General features: G+C 51.1%; 6 protein-coding genes across 6 annotated transcripts; 4 read left to right on the top strand and 2 right to left on the bottom strand.

The window, feature by feature from the left end:
* Window positions 1–2,701: 2,701 nt before the first annotated feature.
* On the top strand, window positions 2,702–3,682 carry BDP55DRAFT_712369 (uncharacterized protein; the record flags this gene model as incomplete). The annotated part of the gene is made up of 1 exon (XM_060578205.1): window positions 2,702–3,682. One exon carries the CDS (start codon window positions 2,702–2,704, stop codon window positions 3,680–3,682), a length of 981 nt encoding a protein of 326 aa, XP_060433694.1.
* Window positions 3,683–4,107: 425 nt separating this feature from the next.
* BDP55DRAFT_628524 (uncharacterized protein) lies at window positions 4,108–5,673 on the bottom strand (the record flags this gene model as incomplete). The annotated part of the gene is made up of 6 exons (XM_060571914.1): window positions 4,108–4,674; window positions 4,736–4,944; window positions 4,994–5,132; window positions 5,189–5,291; window positions 5,348–5,475; window positions 5,536–5,673. The coding sequence occupies 6 exons, from the start codon at window positions 5,671–5,673 to the stop codon at window positions 4,108–4,110; spliced, it is 1,284 nt and encodes a 427-aa protein (XP_060433693.1).
* Window positions 5,674–8,186: 2,513 nt separating this feature from the next.
* On the top strand, window positions 8,187–10,076 carry BDP55DRAFT_691399 (uncharacterized protein; the record flags this gene model as incomplete). The annotated part of the gene is made up of 3 exons (XM_060576962.1): window positions 8,187–8,220; window positions 8,280–8,885; window positions 8,941–10,076. 3 exons carry the CDS (start codon window positions 8,187–8,189, stop codon window positions 10,074–10,076), a joined length of 1,776 nt encoding a protein of 591 aa, XP_060433692.1.
* Window positions 10,077–10,259: 183 nt separating this feature from the next.
* On the top strand, window positions 10,260–11,809 carry BDP55DRAFT_652359 (trypsin-like cysteine/serine peptidase domain-containing protein). Its single transcript, XM_060574109.1, has one exon. It carries the CDS (start codon window positions 10,343–10,345, stop codon window positions 11,312–11,314), a length of 972 nt encoding a protein of 323 aa, XP_060433691.1. The 5' UTR covers window positions 10,260–10,342; the 3' UTR covers window positions 11,315–11,809.
* Window positions 11,810–12,075: 266 nt separating this feature from the next.
* BDP55DRAFT_725383 (uncharacterized protein) lies at window positions 12,076–12,699 on the top strand (the record flags this gene model as incomplete). Its single annotated transcript, XM_060579006.1, has 1 exon — window positions 12,076–12,699. One exon carries the CDS (start codon window positions 12,076–12,078, stop codon window positions 12,697–12,699), a length of 624 nt encoding a protein of 207 aa, XP_060433690.1.
* A 1,099-nt stretch (window positions 12,700–13,798) lies between these two features.
* Window positions 13,799–14,150, bottom strand: BDP55DRAFT_386070 (uncharacterized protein). The gene has a single exon (XM_060567192.1). It carries the CDS (start codon window positions 14,038–14,040, stop codon window positions 13,861–13,863), a length of 180 nt encoding a protein of 59 aa, XP_060433689.1. The 5' UTR covers window positions 14,041–14,150; the 3' UTR covers window positions 13,799–13,860.
* Between the last annotated feature and the right edge of the window lie 65 nt (window positions 14,151–14,215).

Genomic DNA, 14,215 nt, shown 5'->3' with positions numbered 1-14,215 from the left:
CAATCCGACTTTTGAAATCCGAGGCGCAAGCACTGACGTCATATCCCCGGAGTAAGGGCCGAAAACTCACTCGTCCCGGGGGCCGTGGTCGTCTGCCGAAGTGGGACAGGGCGCAGTCGGAGGTGACGAGGTTGGTGGGGCCCGAGACGAACGCTCCGTTGGTGGGGGTGGGGGAGAGGGCTCTCTGTACTCAAGTCCGTGGATTCGTGGTGAATTTTGGTGCTGACAAGGATCAAACAGCTCCGAGTCACCTTCGTCATCGACGGTGGGAGTTTCCCTTAGAACCATTTGTGCCTTCGTAATCAGAAGAGTAATTAAATAGTCCAGTGGCTTAGGGGCAAGTTTTCTAGGTTTGTCTGATTTTGATTGTCGTGACTTGTTATTGTGACGAAGACGTGACGAACGAGCGAGAATTAGAAACACTCCATAGCGTATGTAGCTATCTTTGAGTTTACCTACTTATGACTGTCGTGAACCACCATGTGAACGAATACGTGACGAAAGAACGACGATGAAAACTACTCTATAGTGTGCGTCCTTTGTAGGTTTGTCTATCTTGTGTCTTGCTCTTTCTAAGTGTGGCATGGGAGGTTGATCCTACAAAGAAGGACGCCCTGCATGACAATCTTCACCGCACCTAATCAATTGGGCTGTGCTCCTAGGTTTAGATCTCCAACTCAATGCAATCGAGCCTTTTGTATAGGTACAATGATGCTGGATCTCATTGTCGTAGCTCTTCCTGCCAAGTCCGCTACGTGCATGAGGACCCAGTCTCTATTTGATCCATGGGTGCTCTATCTGCTTAATCAAACAGTAAGCGAAAATTGTAGGTGAAGCTGGACACCCACCAGTGTGGAGCTAATGACGATACGGTTGATGCTATCTATGTAGGAGAACTGGATGTTGTGGCGTCAACCATTGTGCTGCCGGAGCCGGAAGTGAGCTGCTCAAAGCTTCGTATCTCTGTTGAGAAAGACAGTTGAAGTTGAGTCTTTTCATTTTCCCCGTCTATGTATATACCTCTTGCTTAAATTTATATTTCTGCTCTTGGCTCGCGTTTTGTTGAACTTCATCCGCGACTGGTTCGACAGCTTGGATAGTCAGTCTAGTCCCTGTTTGATCGGTCATTCGGAAATTAGAGTGAGGTTCCTCCCGTAAGTTTGATCATTACCACCAGAGTCTCTCTGATAGCGGATAATGAGATTTTACGCAATTGAGTAAGTGCTGAGCAAATGATCACAGCGGCCTAAGCTAGTCCAAGCTCTACACAACCCCGTCATCCTCTTGCTCATGTTGTCGCACACCTCCGACAGCGGGAGGGAGCTGCGGCAACGCAGCGTTGAATGAAAGTTTGTGAAGACCGCCGCCTTTGGCAGGGGACGGATTGAGCAGGGTGGCGGGTGTATCATGAGCAACATGATTGATGGGTGTAGCGTAAAGGCTTCGGAAGTTGACGAGTGAGAAGTTATGGGAGCGGTAGGATATTGTAGGCGACTGCGTAACCGGGTCGTCCTTCTATTCTACTACGTCGCCTAACGATTATTCTAAAGCTAATATACGCTAGAAAGGAAGGGGAAAAGCCAATCTATTATGCTGTTCTATTGTGTTGAGGGCTCTGCGCTATACTAAAGGCTTGCTGTGCTCACACGGCGTTTCGTGCTCCTATCTCGAGTACCACCTTCAGATGTTTCTGCGCTCTTCTCTTGCTGGTGGCTGTGGTGCCCAGGTCGGCTTGCCTCGCTAAGAGGACCTCTGGATGGCTCTAATATCTGGCTCAAATAGGGCTTCCTGCGTACGACGGCTCAGAGTGTGAGTAACGTGGATACAAGAGTCGGGGCTTTCTTGGGAACACTAGTGTTGCCACCCGATACGGAGCTTGTATTCTGACGCTTGGAGGCCGTAGCCTTCTTGGCCGCCGTCGTCGTAAGCGCGTTGTCGACCGTAGGGCTGGCGGCAGCATTGGCTAGAGCGGCTCGAGTTTGTTCGGCCGGAGAGGGCTCGTCATTGTAAGCAGCTTCCTTTTTGGGGAATTTGCGTTACTAATGGGGTGATCTGCAAAGAGCCAGATGTCTCAAGGCTTGAAACGAATCTAGAATTTTGCGAAGATTGGTCTTGATATTGCTAAAATCTAGTCTGTTCATCATATTTCGATCTAACGTAGCCTGGATACTACCTCTCGAGTTGCAAGCTCCAATCTTCATCAGTATTCGATATACGTCTGATGAAACGAAGCTTTCAATGAAATATGAGTCGACGGCAGTCGCCGAGCCTCTCCATAACAGTATCAGCAATGACTAGCTATGAGTTGCAAACACTCTCCAAACCTGGGTAGGTATCTAACAGCGCACCAACAACTTGACGATGCGACGGCAAACCAAGGCAGTCTCAGGCTTCCGTGACACCGACAAACCAACCTCCCAGCTCCCGGCCGAAACGATCCATGAAATGCTGGCAAAGTCTGCTAATCACCACGAACGTAACTATAAAATATCATTGATTCATGAGAGTCCTTCCTAGCTGTGAATCACGGTCATCGCTCTCCTCAGACATCCTGATTTAAAAGAAGATTCAGATATCTACCTACTCCAATATCCAGCCCTCCCATAATGCAGCATCACGATTCTGACCAAGTTCCTGGATACTTCAACGAAGCCTAACTCTCTTTTCAACTTCATCAAATCAACCCCTAGAACGAGCGAAGATGTATGCTCACCGCCGCAACCGCCACCCTCAGCTCTCGTCTCCTGTTGGCGACTCATACCCTCCATCGCAGAGCTCATCCTTCTTTAGCAACATGCCTGATCCTCAAAACTCCCACTATGAGGAACGGCAGACATTCGGAGATCCTCAACGTGACTACCTGGGCTACGCAGCGCCAAGATACGACAGAGACAACGACGGTGACGACCATAGTCCTAACGCTACGCAGTCACACACCCACTGGCCTCCCAGCCCCTTGTACTGGGAGACCACACAAGCTGCCCGTCTCCCAGCCCACTATCTACCCTCTCCATGGAGAGATGTTCGAAGGGCTGCACTTCGTCGTGAAAGAGAAGAAAGAATGGATACACCATTCGAGATTCTTCCAAGCATCGAGAACGACGAACGCTTCCCTCGGATCGTCCCGGACTCCCAGTGGGCAAGTGACTCGTCCTGGACGTCTCCACCAACTCCCGCATCCGAAACTTTCACCTCACGATCCCCTTCCTTCAGCGACGACTCCGACTCCGTAGCAGAACTATATCACGGCCGACGGCATCGGAACCGAGCCCCCGACTACGTCTGCTCAACACCCGGATCATCCCCTCTTACTTCCCCATCCCTATCCCCAGCCTCAGCGGACATGGACGACCGCAGCGCAACAGCTCGGGCCCCAACGCCACCCCGACGTCGGCAGCGTGTCCCATCTCCATCGCCTCCACCCTCCGTGCCCGCCCATCTAACCGCATTGCTGTTCCGCCTCAGTCGTCAGGCGCGTAATCCGCACCTTCGGGCTAGGGCTCTCGCTGATCCGGCTTTGCACGCAATGCGGTTGCGCATTGATGATTCTGCGTGGCAGCCTCAGCGTTGTCGTTGCGGGGAGTGCTTCTGTAGGAACCTTTTGGATCGAAATGGCGGAGTAGTGCTGGTTGACGGTGGGAGGTTTTGTGCGTTTTGTTGCGAGAACCACTATGTTTTTTGAGATGTTGGAGGAGCAGAGCAGATATGCTATTTCATACTTAGTTACTATAGACTATAGAGCACAGTGGTTCAAGAGTGGGAGGAACTTGAGTTGATTGTATAAAAGGAGGGTGACGTTAGAAGGGGGAGTGAAGCAGTATTTTAGTAACGTTCGAAGAGAACAGCCAATAGTCAGATCAGATCCAATTATTTAGATGGAATTCCCTTGCTAGATCTGTTTTCGTTGGCTTATTTACTTGTAGAGAACCCTTCACTGTGGCGTTCTCGATCATGAACAACGCACTGCTAATCAACAGTCGTTCGTACCTAGTCGACCCTAGGGTAATCCGCCTACGGTAAAACGCTTACAGACGCAATCAGCATTTCCAAGCATTCCAAGAATGAGTGCCGCAGTTTTCTTGTGAAAGATTTCAATATTATGGCATGTTATACAATGCTGTCGCCTCTTCTATGACCACCCACCGAGAACGTAGATCTCATGCTCTCTCGATAGCTCTTACTCCTCGTTGCTTTGGGTCTCTCAATTCCATTCACCTCAACCGTAAAATAAGCGTCTCGGACCTCGATATTGCTGTCTGTGCTCGATGTATCTCTCTCACTGGCCTTTTTAGACTCCTTGATATGGATTTCCACATTCTTACTGATGCCTCCCGGCAAAGGTGGTGACTTGTTTAGATGTTCCTCGCTCCCGGACCTGGTGATTTCTGTAATCGGATATTGCGTATACGGCGGACGATTCTTCTTCTTGTTACTGCTTCCTTCTGTCACACTTCCAAGCATGATGCTCCCAGGCGCCGGTAGGTCGGATCGCTTGGGGTTATCGTATTTGTTGTTGGTACCGCCTCGTGATAGGGTACTCGAGATGGATCCAAAGATGGGTGTAAGCCAGCGCCGGAGTAGGGGGAAGATCATCGGGATATTGGTGGTGACGATTGCGACAAAGGTCTCGCGGACGGCCCAGGAACCTGCTTGTTGCGCGCCTGTAACAGGGTTCTACCATGCGCATAGGTCAGCGATCGGAGCCTTGAAGAATCCTCATGAGGTGCTGGCTTACCGTGATGATGAGCACGCAGCGGAGGATGCCGGCCATGGTTACGAAGATACCTCCGGAGAACAGGACGATGAGGCCGAGTTTCTGTCTCAGAGGCAGCCTGGCGCTCCACAGCATCGGTATCGGTATGCTTAGCAGGTAGAAATCCGTAATGACATTGAGACAGACGGTGACGATTATGTTAACCTTTGAGATAGCCGGCTGGCAAATGTCTGGCTAATCTTTAGTCGTGGGCGTTGGAAAGAGTTGTGCGGTACTTACTGCCCGGGTCTGGATATATTTGCCAGTTTTTGCGCATCGGGAAGCAGCTGAAGACGATAGAGAAGAACACTGCCAGCCATGTCGTCGCAATCAGAACGAAACCCGTGATGATTCGCTTGCGAAAATTGTGCAAACCCTCCTAATTCACGCGTCAGCTTGAGTTGTGACTTATGGTCCCTTCCAAGCACTGCTTACTGTAAGGCGCACGTAGAAAGTGCACATCGCAGCTTTTGCAGGCCAGAGGACGAGGCAGCTGTAAGTAATCCATCCCGCTATTTGTGTCTTCGATCCGTTGACCCTGCGAGTGTCATGTTAGACCATTCCCTCAAAACGATACACCAACAATCGCCCTACCTTGTCGAATATTCCTCGCTGTTTGGATCCAGACTCTTTCGCTCTTTGTCCGTCATGCCATTGTTGGCGAGTCCCTTCCAATGCGCTCCGACGCTGTACGCTAAAGCAGTTTCGGCAGAGTACGTGAACTGTACATTCGCATTAGTGTCTCAATTCCAACATCACTTATCAGCTGTGGAGAGACCGACGATGATAAGTATCATGAGGTAATCATCTGCCTGCAGACGCTTGAAGCCAACAGCGCTGATGCGGGCATAAGTCCTCAAGAAGATGACGGCGATGGCCACGCCAAGAAGCGCGAAAGCTTCTGTCGAGAATTCAGACATGTTGTCGAGATCATGTTAACTGAGTACCCCGCGTGATGCAGGAAGACGACGAGTCGAATCGCATAGTGTGAAGGAGAAGTGGAAAAGCCTTCTTGAAGAGTAATGCTAGCAGGATACGGTGGTGGAGTAGAGTAGGCAAGGAATAATAGCAGTGAAACCCAGATAAGACTCTTGGGAATTAGGTCGTCGAGGGGCCCTGCTTTTCAGCTTTGTAGATCGCAGCCGCTGCAGAATAAACCTTGCAAGGGCAAGCGGCCGGGGTACCGGAATCGGACAAGAGACGTACGTACGTCTATACTTATGTCGCATTCCCCCGTCACCGCGGAGACATTGACTTGGACACAAGCGGCATGGGCGGCTCGTGGGAAGTGCTGGGAAAGGGTGCGCTTACGTGCATGTCCGTTACCCTCTGAAACATAAACCACATGCCCTAGCAAACCCAAAATATCCGTACGTACGGATAGCTAGTGGTGGTTTGGTAACACACGGCTGACGGAACCAGTGATGATGATGATGATGGCGATGATTGAGACGAAGAAGCGTGAGGAGTTCGGACGATAAGAAGCCCGGGCCAGCGACTTGGATTCCCCGGCCAATTCAATGGGACTTTTCCCACCGATCAAGTGTCTGCTGTATGAAGTACGGATACATTTTTGTATTTTGTACGGAGTACACAGGCAATTAGCTGTCAGGCAGAGAGGCTGAGACAGCATATGGGCTATTCCAGATTACGACAAGTTGCCGAAATGGGCTTGCTGCCATATTCAGGAGAAGCACTAAACGTACTAACGGCGGTTGTCAGTCTTACTCGCTCGAGATAGCATCTCCTTCTAAGGATACGGTTATCTTGTCTCGATGGCATTTGATTGAAAGCTGTCAGACTTCTGGCCGCCATAGATGCGGCTCTTCGATAGCCTAGTCTACAGATATGGTAAAGCGTCGGCCCCTTTCAACAGAATGATGCCTAATACGACCAAACCCGTGCTGATGCACCTGGACAATGTCGGCAGATCATTAGCTCAGGGTGATGGCAGGGCAAACACGACCATCTCGAAAGCAAGTCCAGACTTGTTCAACAGCACTGGAGCTATCCTGCGCGACTCCCGCCAAGAAAATAGACTTTGACTTGTCTGCGAGCCCTCAGTTGATTGCCTCTTCCCTACCCTAGGTCTCAGAACTGATGATATCTTCGTGATGTTTTGCCAGAAATCTTGACGTGAGCCTTGTGCCCAAGGAGAGTGATCATTTACACCATATCTGATATGACGGAAGTTCCGAAGCCTGTCGAGTTGTGAACCCGTCGTTGGCCAGAATCCCTGTGGGGACCAGGGGCACGGCCTTGACTCGCGAGGGTTACATGGACGTGGGCCAGCCCACGGGGTCAACCAGCGCGGCGCCGGGGATAGTACCCTTGTGAGCCGTGTCAACGACTGTGGATATCTTCAGAAAGACGAGTGGTACCTGCGTTGAAGAAGTCCCCAATAGAAGAGCGACAAACAGACAGAAAGGCTTTAGTGGTCTTGGTTGCGTCCTGAACATTGATGAGTTGTTGCGCATTACCGTCTGATAGGTTCAACTTGTGTTGGACTATCGAACTACGTATCACGGTGCCGGTTTGTCCTGAAGAAACATTGTTTCGGTACGAGCTCTGACTTCAGCAAACTTCACCATCTTACAGTCAAAGAGCATCTTGTCTACCTATTTACTGGTCATGACCACAAATTTCTCAACTCGACTTACGGAGTAAATCGTTCTGCAATCGACAGCCTCCTTGTCAAATTGTCAGTATCGCGCAACCGGCGTAAAAGACGTGACAGTTCTTCCTCCGCCACGAGTCTACCACGAGTCAACGGCCCTGCTGCCATCTCATTTAGTTCAGTGGGTCTTTATCTTTGTGCCAACAGTGACTTGTCATCCGGGGAACGAGTCCGGTTGTGTTTGGATGTCAGGGCACCCTTGACTGTGCCTGAGCGCAATGCCCATCAAGCCCCCTCATACGGGATTCTTCGAGAGTTGGAATTCTATTTGTGCCACTATTTCGTAAGCTAAGAAGAGGCTAATATTCGGACAATGGTGCTCCGCTGCAAGCTGCCGGCCGGGAGGTTGATGGACAACTTCTTGAAGAATTGATGAATGCCGTGAGCGATGCAAAGAGGCAGGGGGCATGCAGAATTCCCTGCCATTGACGAATCAGCACTCAAGTTGAGTATTCGAGTATATTACCCAACTCCATGAAGGATGCAAATGCCAGAAACCCAACCAACGCCAGATCAGATGCAGCTGGTCAAGCAGGACCCAATATTCCCATGTTCGTCTGCAGGCCAGGGTTCTTGACAGAAGGTCTAGTGCTTATTATTCGCGATTTGGGAAGAGAGGAAGGCAGGCCCAACCCTTTTCCCGCACCGGTGGGATCTTCGCTTCGAAATAGACGCCTCGAACAAGTTTTGGTGTTCGGCCCTTCCACGCTGGTGACTAGTCGTCCAATTGTCTCAGAAACTCTGCCGCACTACTCAATGGAGACTCTCGACTTCGTCGTCATTGGAGCCGGTAAGTAACATCCCGCCAAACCGCTAAATGAAGGTCACAATCTGAAGCTGTGCCTGTAGGATGGTACGGCCTAGCGGCGGCCAAGACTCACCATCAACTCCATCCTGAAAGCTCACTGGCACTCTTCGAGCAAGCCTCGACCGCCGGCGGAGTATGGGCTGAGCACCGCCTGTACCCGGGGCTGAAGAGCAACAACATGCTCGGAACTTACGAGTACCCCGACTTCCCCATGGACCCCGAGACTTTCGGCATTTTGCCCGGAGATCACATTCCCGGCCAAGTCTTGCATGACTACCTGACCAAGTACGCCGAGACCTTTGGCATATTTGACAAGATTCGCTTCCAGCACAAGCTTCTCTCGGCAGAGCATCAAGACGGCGGCAGCTGGATTCTGACGCTAGTGGGTGGTACGGACGGCAGAGAGGTTCAAGTCCTCGCAAAGAAGTTGGTCGTTGCTACTGGCCTCACTTCGGAAGCTTTCCTGCCCGACTTCAAGGGTCAAGAGACTTTTGGAGCCCCCATATTCCACGGCAAGGACTTTCTTCAGCATGCAGGCACCCTGGAATCGGCAAAGTCTGTGACGGTCTTTGGCGGTACCAAGTCAGCGTGGGATCTTGTGTATGCCTACGCAATCAAGGGCATCAAGGTGAATTGGGTGATTAGAGGTATCCCGAAATGACCACCTCATGATCACTAAACCAATGCGCTAACATGACATAGAATCTGGACATGGTCCAGTATGGATGGCTCCCCCTTACGTCACGCCCTTGAAGAAGTGGCTCGAGAAGCTCGTCCACACCCGAGCCCTCACATGGTTTAGTCCCTGTTCATGGGGCGACGCTGACGGATACGTCAAGACGAGGAACTTTTACCACGGCACGGCCATCGGCCGCGGCATCACCAATAACTTCTGGAGCGTCCTCGGCAACGACGTCATCACCCTCAACAAGTTCGACTCAGACCCGGAGCTGAAGAAGCTGAAGCCGTGGAGCGAGGCCATGTTCACTGCGTCCAGCTTCTCTATTCTGAACTACGAGACGGACTTCTTCGACCTCATCCGCAACGGAACAGTAAAGGTGCACATAGCTGACCTCTCAAAGCTGTCACCAGGCACCGTGCACCTTTCAGATGGATCATCTCTGGAATCAGACGCTCTCTGTTGTGCAACTGGATGGAAGCAGTTCCAGCCCATCAAGTTCCTACCTGAGGGCATCGACAAGGAGCTCGGTCTCCCGCACCAGCCTTCTGCGGAGAGTTTCCCGACCGCCGAGATGATCGAGACTATCGACAAAGAGATTTTCAAAAAGTGGCCGCGTCTCAAGGACCAGCCTATTCAGAACAAGAGGCTGAAGCCGCTGGTCGAGGACGAAGGTGTCTCGACGAGAGAGGCCGTCAACCCGTATACGCCCCTCACACCGTACGTGCTTCATCGCTTCATGGTACCACCGTCGGCCAAGCTTCTGGCGCACCGCGATATTGCCTTCGCGGGCGTCTTGATGAACTTCACCGTGGCGATGATCTCCCACGTACAATCACTCTGGATCGATGCCTACTTCCACGACAAAATGCCCTCAGTGACCGAGGCCACGACAAGTGCTGGGACGATGGACAAGCTGCGGTACGAGGCTGCACTTCACAGTAGATTCTGCAAATGGAGGTACCCTGCCGGTCATGGAGACAAGTTCCCGGACTTTGTTTTTGATGCTGTGCCGTATATCGACCAGCTGGTGGGCGATCTGGGGTTGAAGGTGTACAGAAAGAATGGCATGATCGCCGAGGCATCTGAGCCATACGGCCCAGAGGATTACAAGAATCTCGTCAACGAATGGATAGAGAAGCAAGTCAATGATCTATGAAGTGCTGACGATGCGCTAAATCTCTAATACAAAAAGCAATGCTCGATGTTTACTTTGACTTCACACTCGGACGTAAGTGACGTAGAGGTTAGTTAATCCCGGCAAAATTAGGCAGCAGCCTCACCGCCCCCCCGAATTATATGCTGCAACCCAGATGCTTTATCGCCAGGATCGATATTTAAGCATCAACTTAGGAAGATTCATACTCTGGAGATTTTGACAGCTGGTGTATATCCTTACTGAACCCCCTGCCCAGCGTTGTGATAATGGAGGAAGTACCTCAAAAACCTGCAGTCTCACGGAGGAGACCGAGACAAACAGCGAGGATGGACAACGCAGCGGCCGCCTCTTCAAGACCATCTCAGACTACAAACAGTGATTCAGACTGTTTCATCATAGAACCTGAACACAATACAACAGGCATGACGGTGAAAGGCCTACATATTCTTCCAGAAATCATCCACGTCGGCCTCAAACTCAAAGATCTGGGGAAGGAAAGCATCCAGCTGCTCTTAGAGAAGCGCCAACTATTGATAGAGACGCCATTTGATGTCCCACCAGACATGAAAAGAAAGGGTCTAGCATCATCAGTTATGGCAACCTTGGTCTTTGCCCAGGAGGAAGCAGGCACAGCAGTCTGCATCTCACCCAATGGCATCCTGCTCACCTGCTCCCACTGCACCGCGGAAACTATCGACGACTTTGACGACTCCAAGAGCCACTGGCTCCTCTTCGCTTCAGGCCAAGTAGTCGAAGCCAAAGCTCTAGCCTGGGACGGCAGAAGAGATTTGGCCCTGCTGAAAATCATATCAGCCCAACAGTCTCCGCCATCTTCAGGACCGTCATCATCACCACCCTCAGGGGGATTCCCTTTCATAACCCTCTCCTCCACACCACCAGTCTTGAAGGCCCGAGTTATCTGCGTCGGCCACCCGGGCAGTGAGGATTTCGAGGCCACTATGCCGGGAACGAAGACGGACTACGATGTCCTCCACCTTAGCACCGGCACGTTCAGGGGTTGTGCCGAGGGTCAGGACCCGCAGGATAATTCGGATATCGGGGCGCTGATGCATTCATGCTGGACGTACTGGGGGCACAGCGGCGCACCGCTAGTCGATAGGAAGACGGGGACGCTCATTGGGATTCACTCGTCATGGGATGATGAGACGGGAATGCGTAGGGGAATTGCTTGGGAGGCCATATCTGAGTTTCTGGAGGAGAATAAGCGTTATTTGTGATCTTGAGGAAAGGGGCCAGGTCCTCTGACTTAATAGGTGTCTCTAGTTTCATGAGCTCTGATGTAAATCTTTACACAGACATAAGATGTTGGCTGGAGGCTCTAGTCTCTTTGAGAAATGTAGCAAGAGGGTAGAGGTGTGAAGGTCGTTCTTGCCTCTATACTCTGTCTCGTATCTGCCCCCAGTTTCTAATTCTTACTCCCATCTTTGGTTCCTTCTTCGTCCAAGGCGTTCTTCCTTTCATCGAAGACAGTTCCTGCCCTCACAATTGAATACCCAAAATTCTCAAACCCCCCTACCCCTCCATCCAGACCTTGTTCTTTCATTATCGCCAATACCGATAGGCACACACACAGATCATCCATCATCTGCATGCTCGGTATCCGCTAGCTTCAGCAAGCCGATATCATCCCCTCGGATACTCTGCTCAAACGCTAACAATCAAACCCAGCTTCTTCTGTGCTTGCTCAAAGCATCAGTGTTGTTCTCATCAAAAGCTGTTTGTTATTGCGCCAGTCGTCCTGATTTATCACTCTTATCATACTTAACACCCATCTCTAGACAAAAGCCTTGGTTCCAACACAGACATTGAACGTCTGCGCTTCTCATCAAAAGCCCCAGACACCACATTCGACCGGCACCGCCCTGCGCTCACGATACCCACGATACACACGATCTCAAAGTCCAGCCTTAGGTGCCTCCCCCGCCTCTACTGCTCGAATTACCGGCTGCCCGTCTGCCTACCACCCTCCTTTCAAAAGATGTATAACCTCTGGCTGGGCGAGAGCCCTTACCTTCCCTCCATCAACACACCCACAACAACTACAATCTCAATTTCAACAGGCCTCCTGAAATCATCGACAACTTCCCTCGCAACCGCAGCAATGCCCACCACCACCGAAGTCGAAGCCCTCCGCTCTTGGGTTCTCTCCACCTCGGGCAACTGGCTGTTGAACATCGCCAAAGCTGTCGCTCTCTCCATTCCCCTGGGCCTCCTCATCTCCGCGATGTGTTGCTGCTGGATTCCCTGCCTATGGTACACCGACCACCTCACGGACGAATTCCTCGACATCAGCGTCTGGACCGGCCGCCTTCTCCGCGGCGAGTACGGTCCCGCAGGCGGCTGGGTCCCCCTCATACGCCGCCGTGTCAGGATGTTCTTCATGGGCCGCGAGGAGCGCGCCGAGGCCCAGCGCCGCGAGGCGCAGGAGGCCATTGACCGCGTCGTCGGTGCCCGTCGCGACCACCACGGCCATGTCATTGGTGTCGGATACCAGCAGGAGCCTGCCATGACGACTGGCCTCCCTCAAAACCGCACCATGCGTCGCCAGATGGCCCGTCAGCAGGCTCGCGCGAACCGTACGGTCAACGGTAACAACAACTAAGCACCGTTCAAACCTCCTGGTCGAACTTCATGAACTCTGCGTTTCGAATCCTGTTCCAAGCGTCTAGCATTTGCAGAGAAAATCTAGATTTGGTAAGATAGCCGTTCCTTCCTCTTCTCTCCTTCTTGCCAATCTCAAAGGATAAAACAAAATGAATTTTACTGACATCGAATCTAGGTAGTCACCGCTCCTGCTGTAACGAAGGACGAACAAGAAGCTTGCCAAAGGGTATTCCACGACACAGAAACAGAGCAAACCCCGGCTATGAGGAAAGAGTGATCTTGTGTACCTTGGTTGACTTCGTACGCACGTACTCGGTTTGGAGACAATACAATTGGCGATCATGGATATGGCAAGAGCACAGGCTGCTGCCGCAACCCAAGGGTATCCTAAAGAGCGTGAAAAGAGAGAGAGAGAGAGCATTAACAGTGCCCGATTTGACTGGAGATCGTTGGAGATCTGGCGGCATGACCATTATTGGGACTTGCGCTCGAGATAAACGGACCATCGGAATTCGAGCGATAGTTACAACCTCCAACAGATTTATCCTGTCGAGTTAAACCCAGTTGAAGCCTACGTACTTACTTGTGACTGTGATCAGTCTCTCACTTCCATTGGAAGTGGACCATCATAAATGATCACATGCTCCCCTCTGTGCTACAAAGTCAGCTAGTTGCTACAAGACCAAGAGCATTCGTTCTTCTTGCGTACCTTAACTTAAGCCCGAATGTTGTCGAAATAAGCCTTAAACCTACACATCTCACTGTAAAAGTATAATGAAAAGGAGCACCAGCGTGAAGTCAGATATCTGCATCTCATTTGACGCCTCTGCAGAGGACCGGCCGAGTCTATCTAAAGACAAAGCCTTTCAGCTGTCGTTTTTCGCCGACATGGTGGGCAGTATGTACAATCCAGAAGTTTCCTACACACACAGGCGGCATCAAATACGCCAACCGACTCAAAGATTGGATGCTGCAAATAATAGCGATCCCTCTTCTTCAAATTTTCTCTTCCGTCTCTCTCGGGCCGGTCGTTGAATGGGTTCTCTACCAATCATACGCCGGCCTTTCCTCCAAAAAGGACGCGTCTCCAAACTGAACAATCCCCGGTTGAGGGGTGGTATCATTTCCTGACTGAAGCGAAGTGCAAAAATTAGGAAAATCACAAAGGTGAGTGTAAAAGGCGTTGGGCCATGAAATTATTGCCTGTTAAGAATAGAAGGCGTAGGGGGCATGTGTTGTGGGTAGTATGCCAGTGTATCCGGTTTTGGACGCTCGTTGCTCTCACTTGGTGCTTGGTGTATGATGTATGTTGGAGCTGGTGAGGCAGGCAATAAACCATGCGAATGAGTCAAGGTCGATGGTCAGAAGGTATGTTGACAAAAAGGAAAGGCGGTTGGCGAGTTGGTAATGGGTGCTTGAGAAGGGTCGAAAAGAGTTTGGGGTATAATAGAAAAGGGCGGGCGGAAGTATGTCCCAAAGTTTGATAAAGTAATGTAGGTTGGTATCGCCATTGC

Source organism: Colletotrichum godetiae, assembly GCF_030913485.1.
Source record: "Colletotrichum godetiae strain CBS 193.32 chromosome Unknown BDP55scaffold_7, whole genome shotgun sequence".
Taxonomy (NCBI): Eukaryota; Fungi; Ascomycota; class Sordariomycetes; order Glomerellales; family Glomerellaceae; genus Colletotrichum; species Colletotrichum godetiae.
The sequence above is the reverse complement of the archived record's forward strand: the minus strand, read 5'-3'. Positions and strand labels throughout refer to the sequence as shown.

Excerpts from the sequence above, each read along its gene's own strand:
- BDP55DRAFT_652359 (XM_060574109.1), top strand. The coding sequence starts at position 10,343 with ATGGAGGAAGTACCTCAAAAACCTGCAGTCTCACGGAGGAGACCGAGA.
- BDP55DRAFT_386070 (XM_060567192.1), bottom strand. The coding sequence starts at position 14,040 with ATGGTTTATTGCCTGCCTCACCAGCTCCAACATACATCATACACCAAG.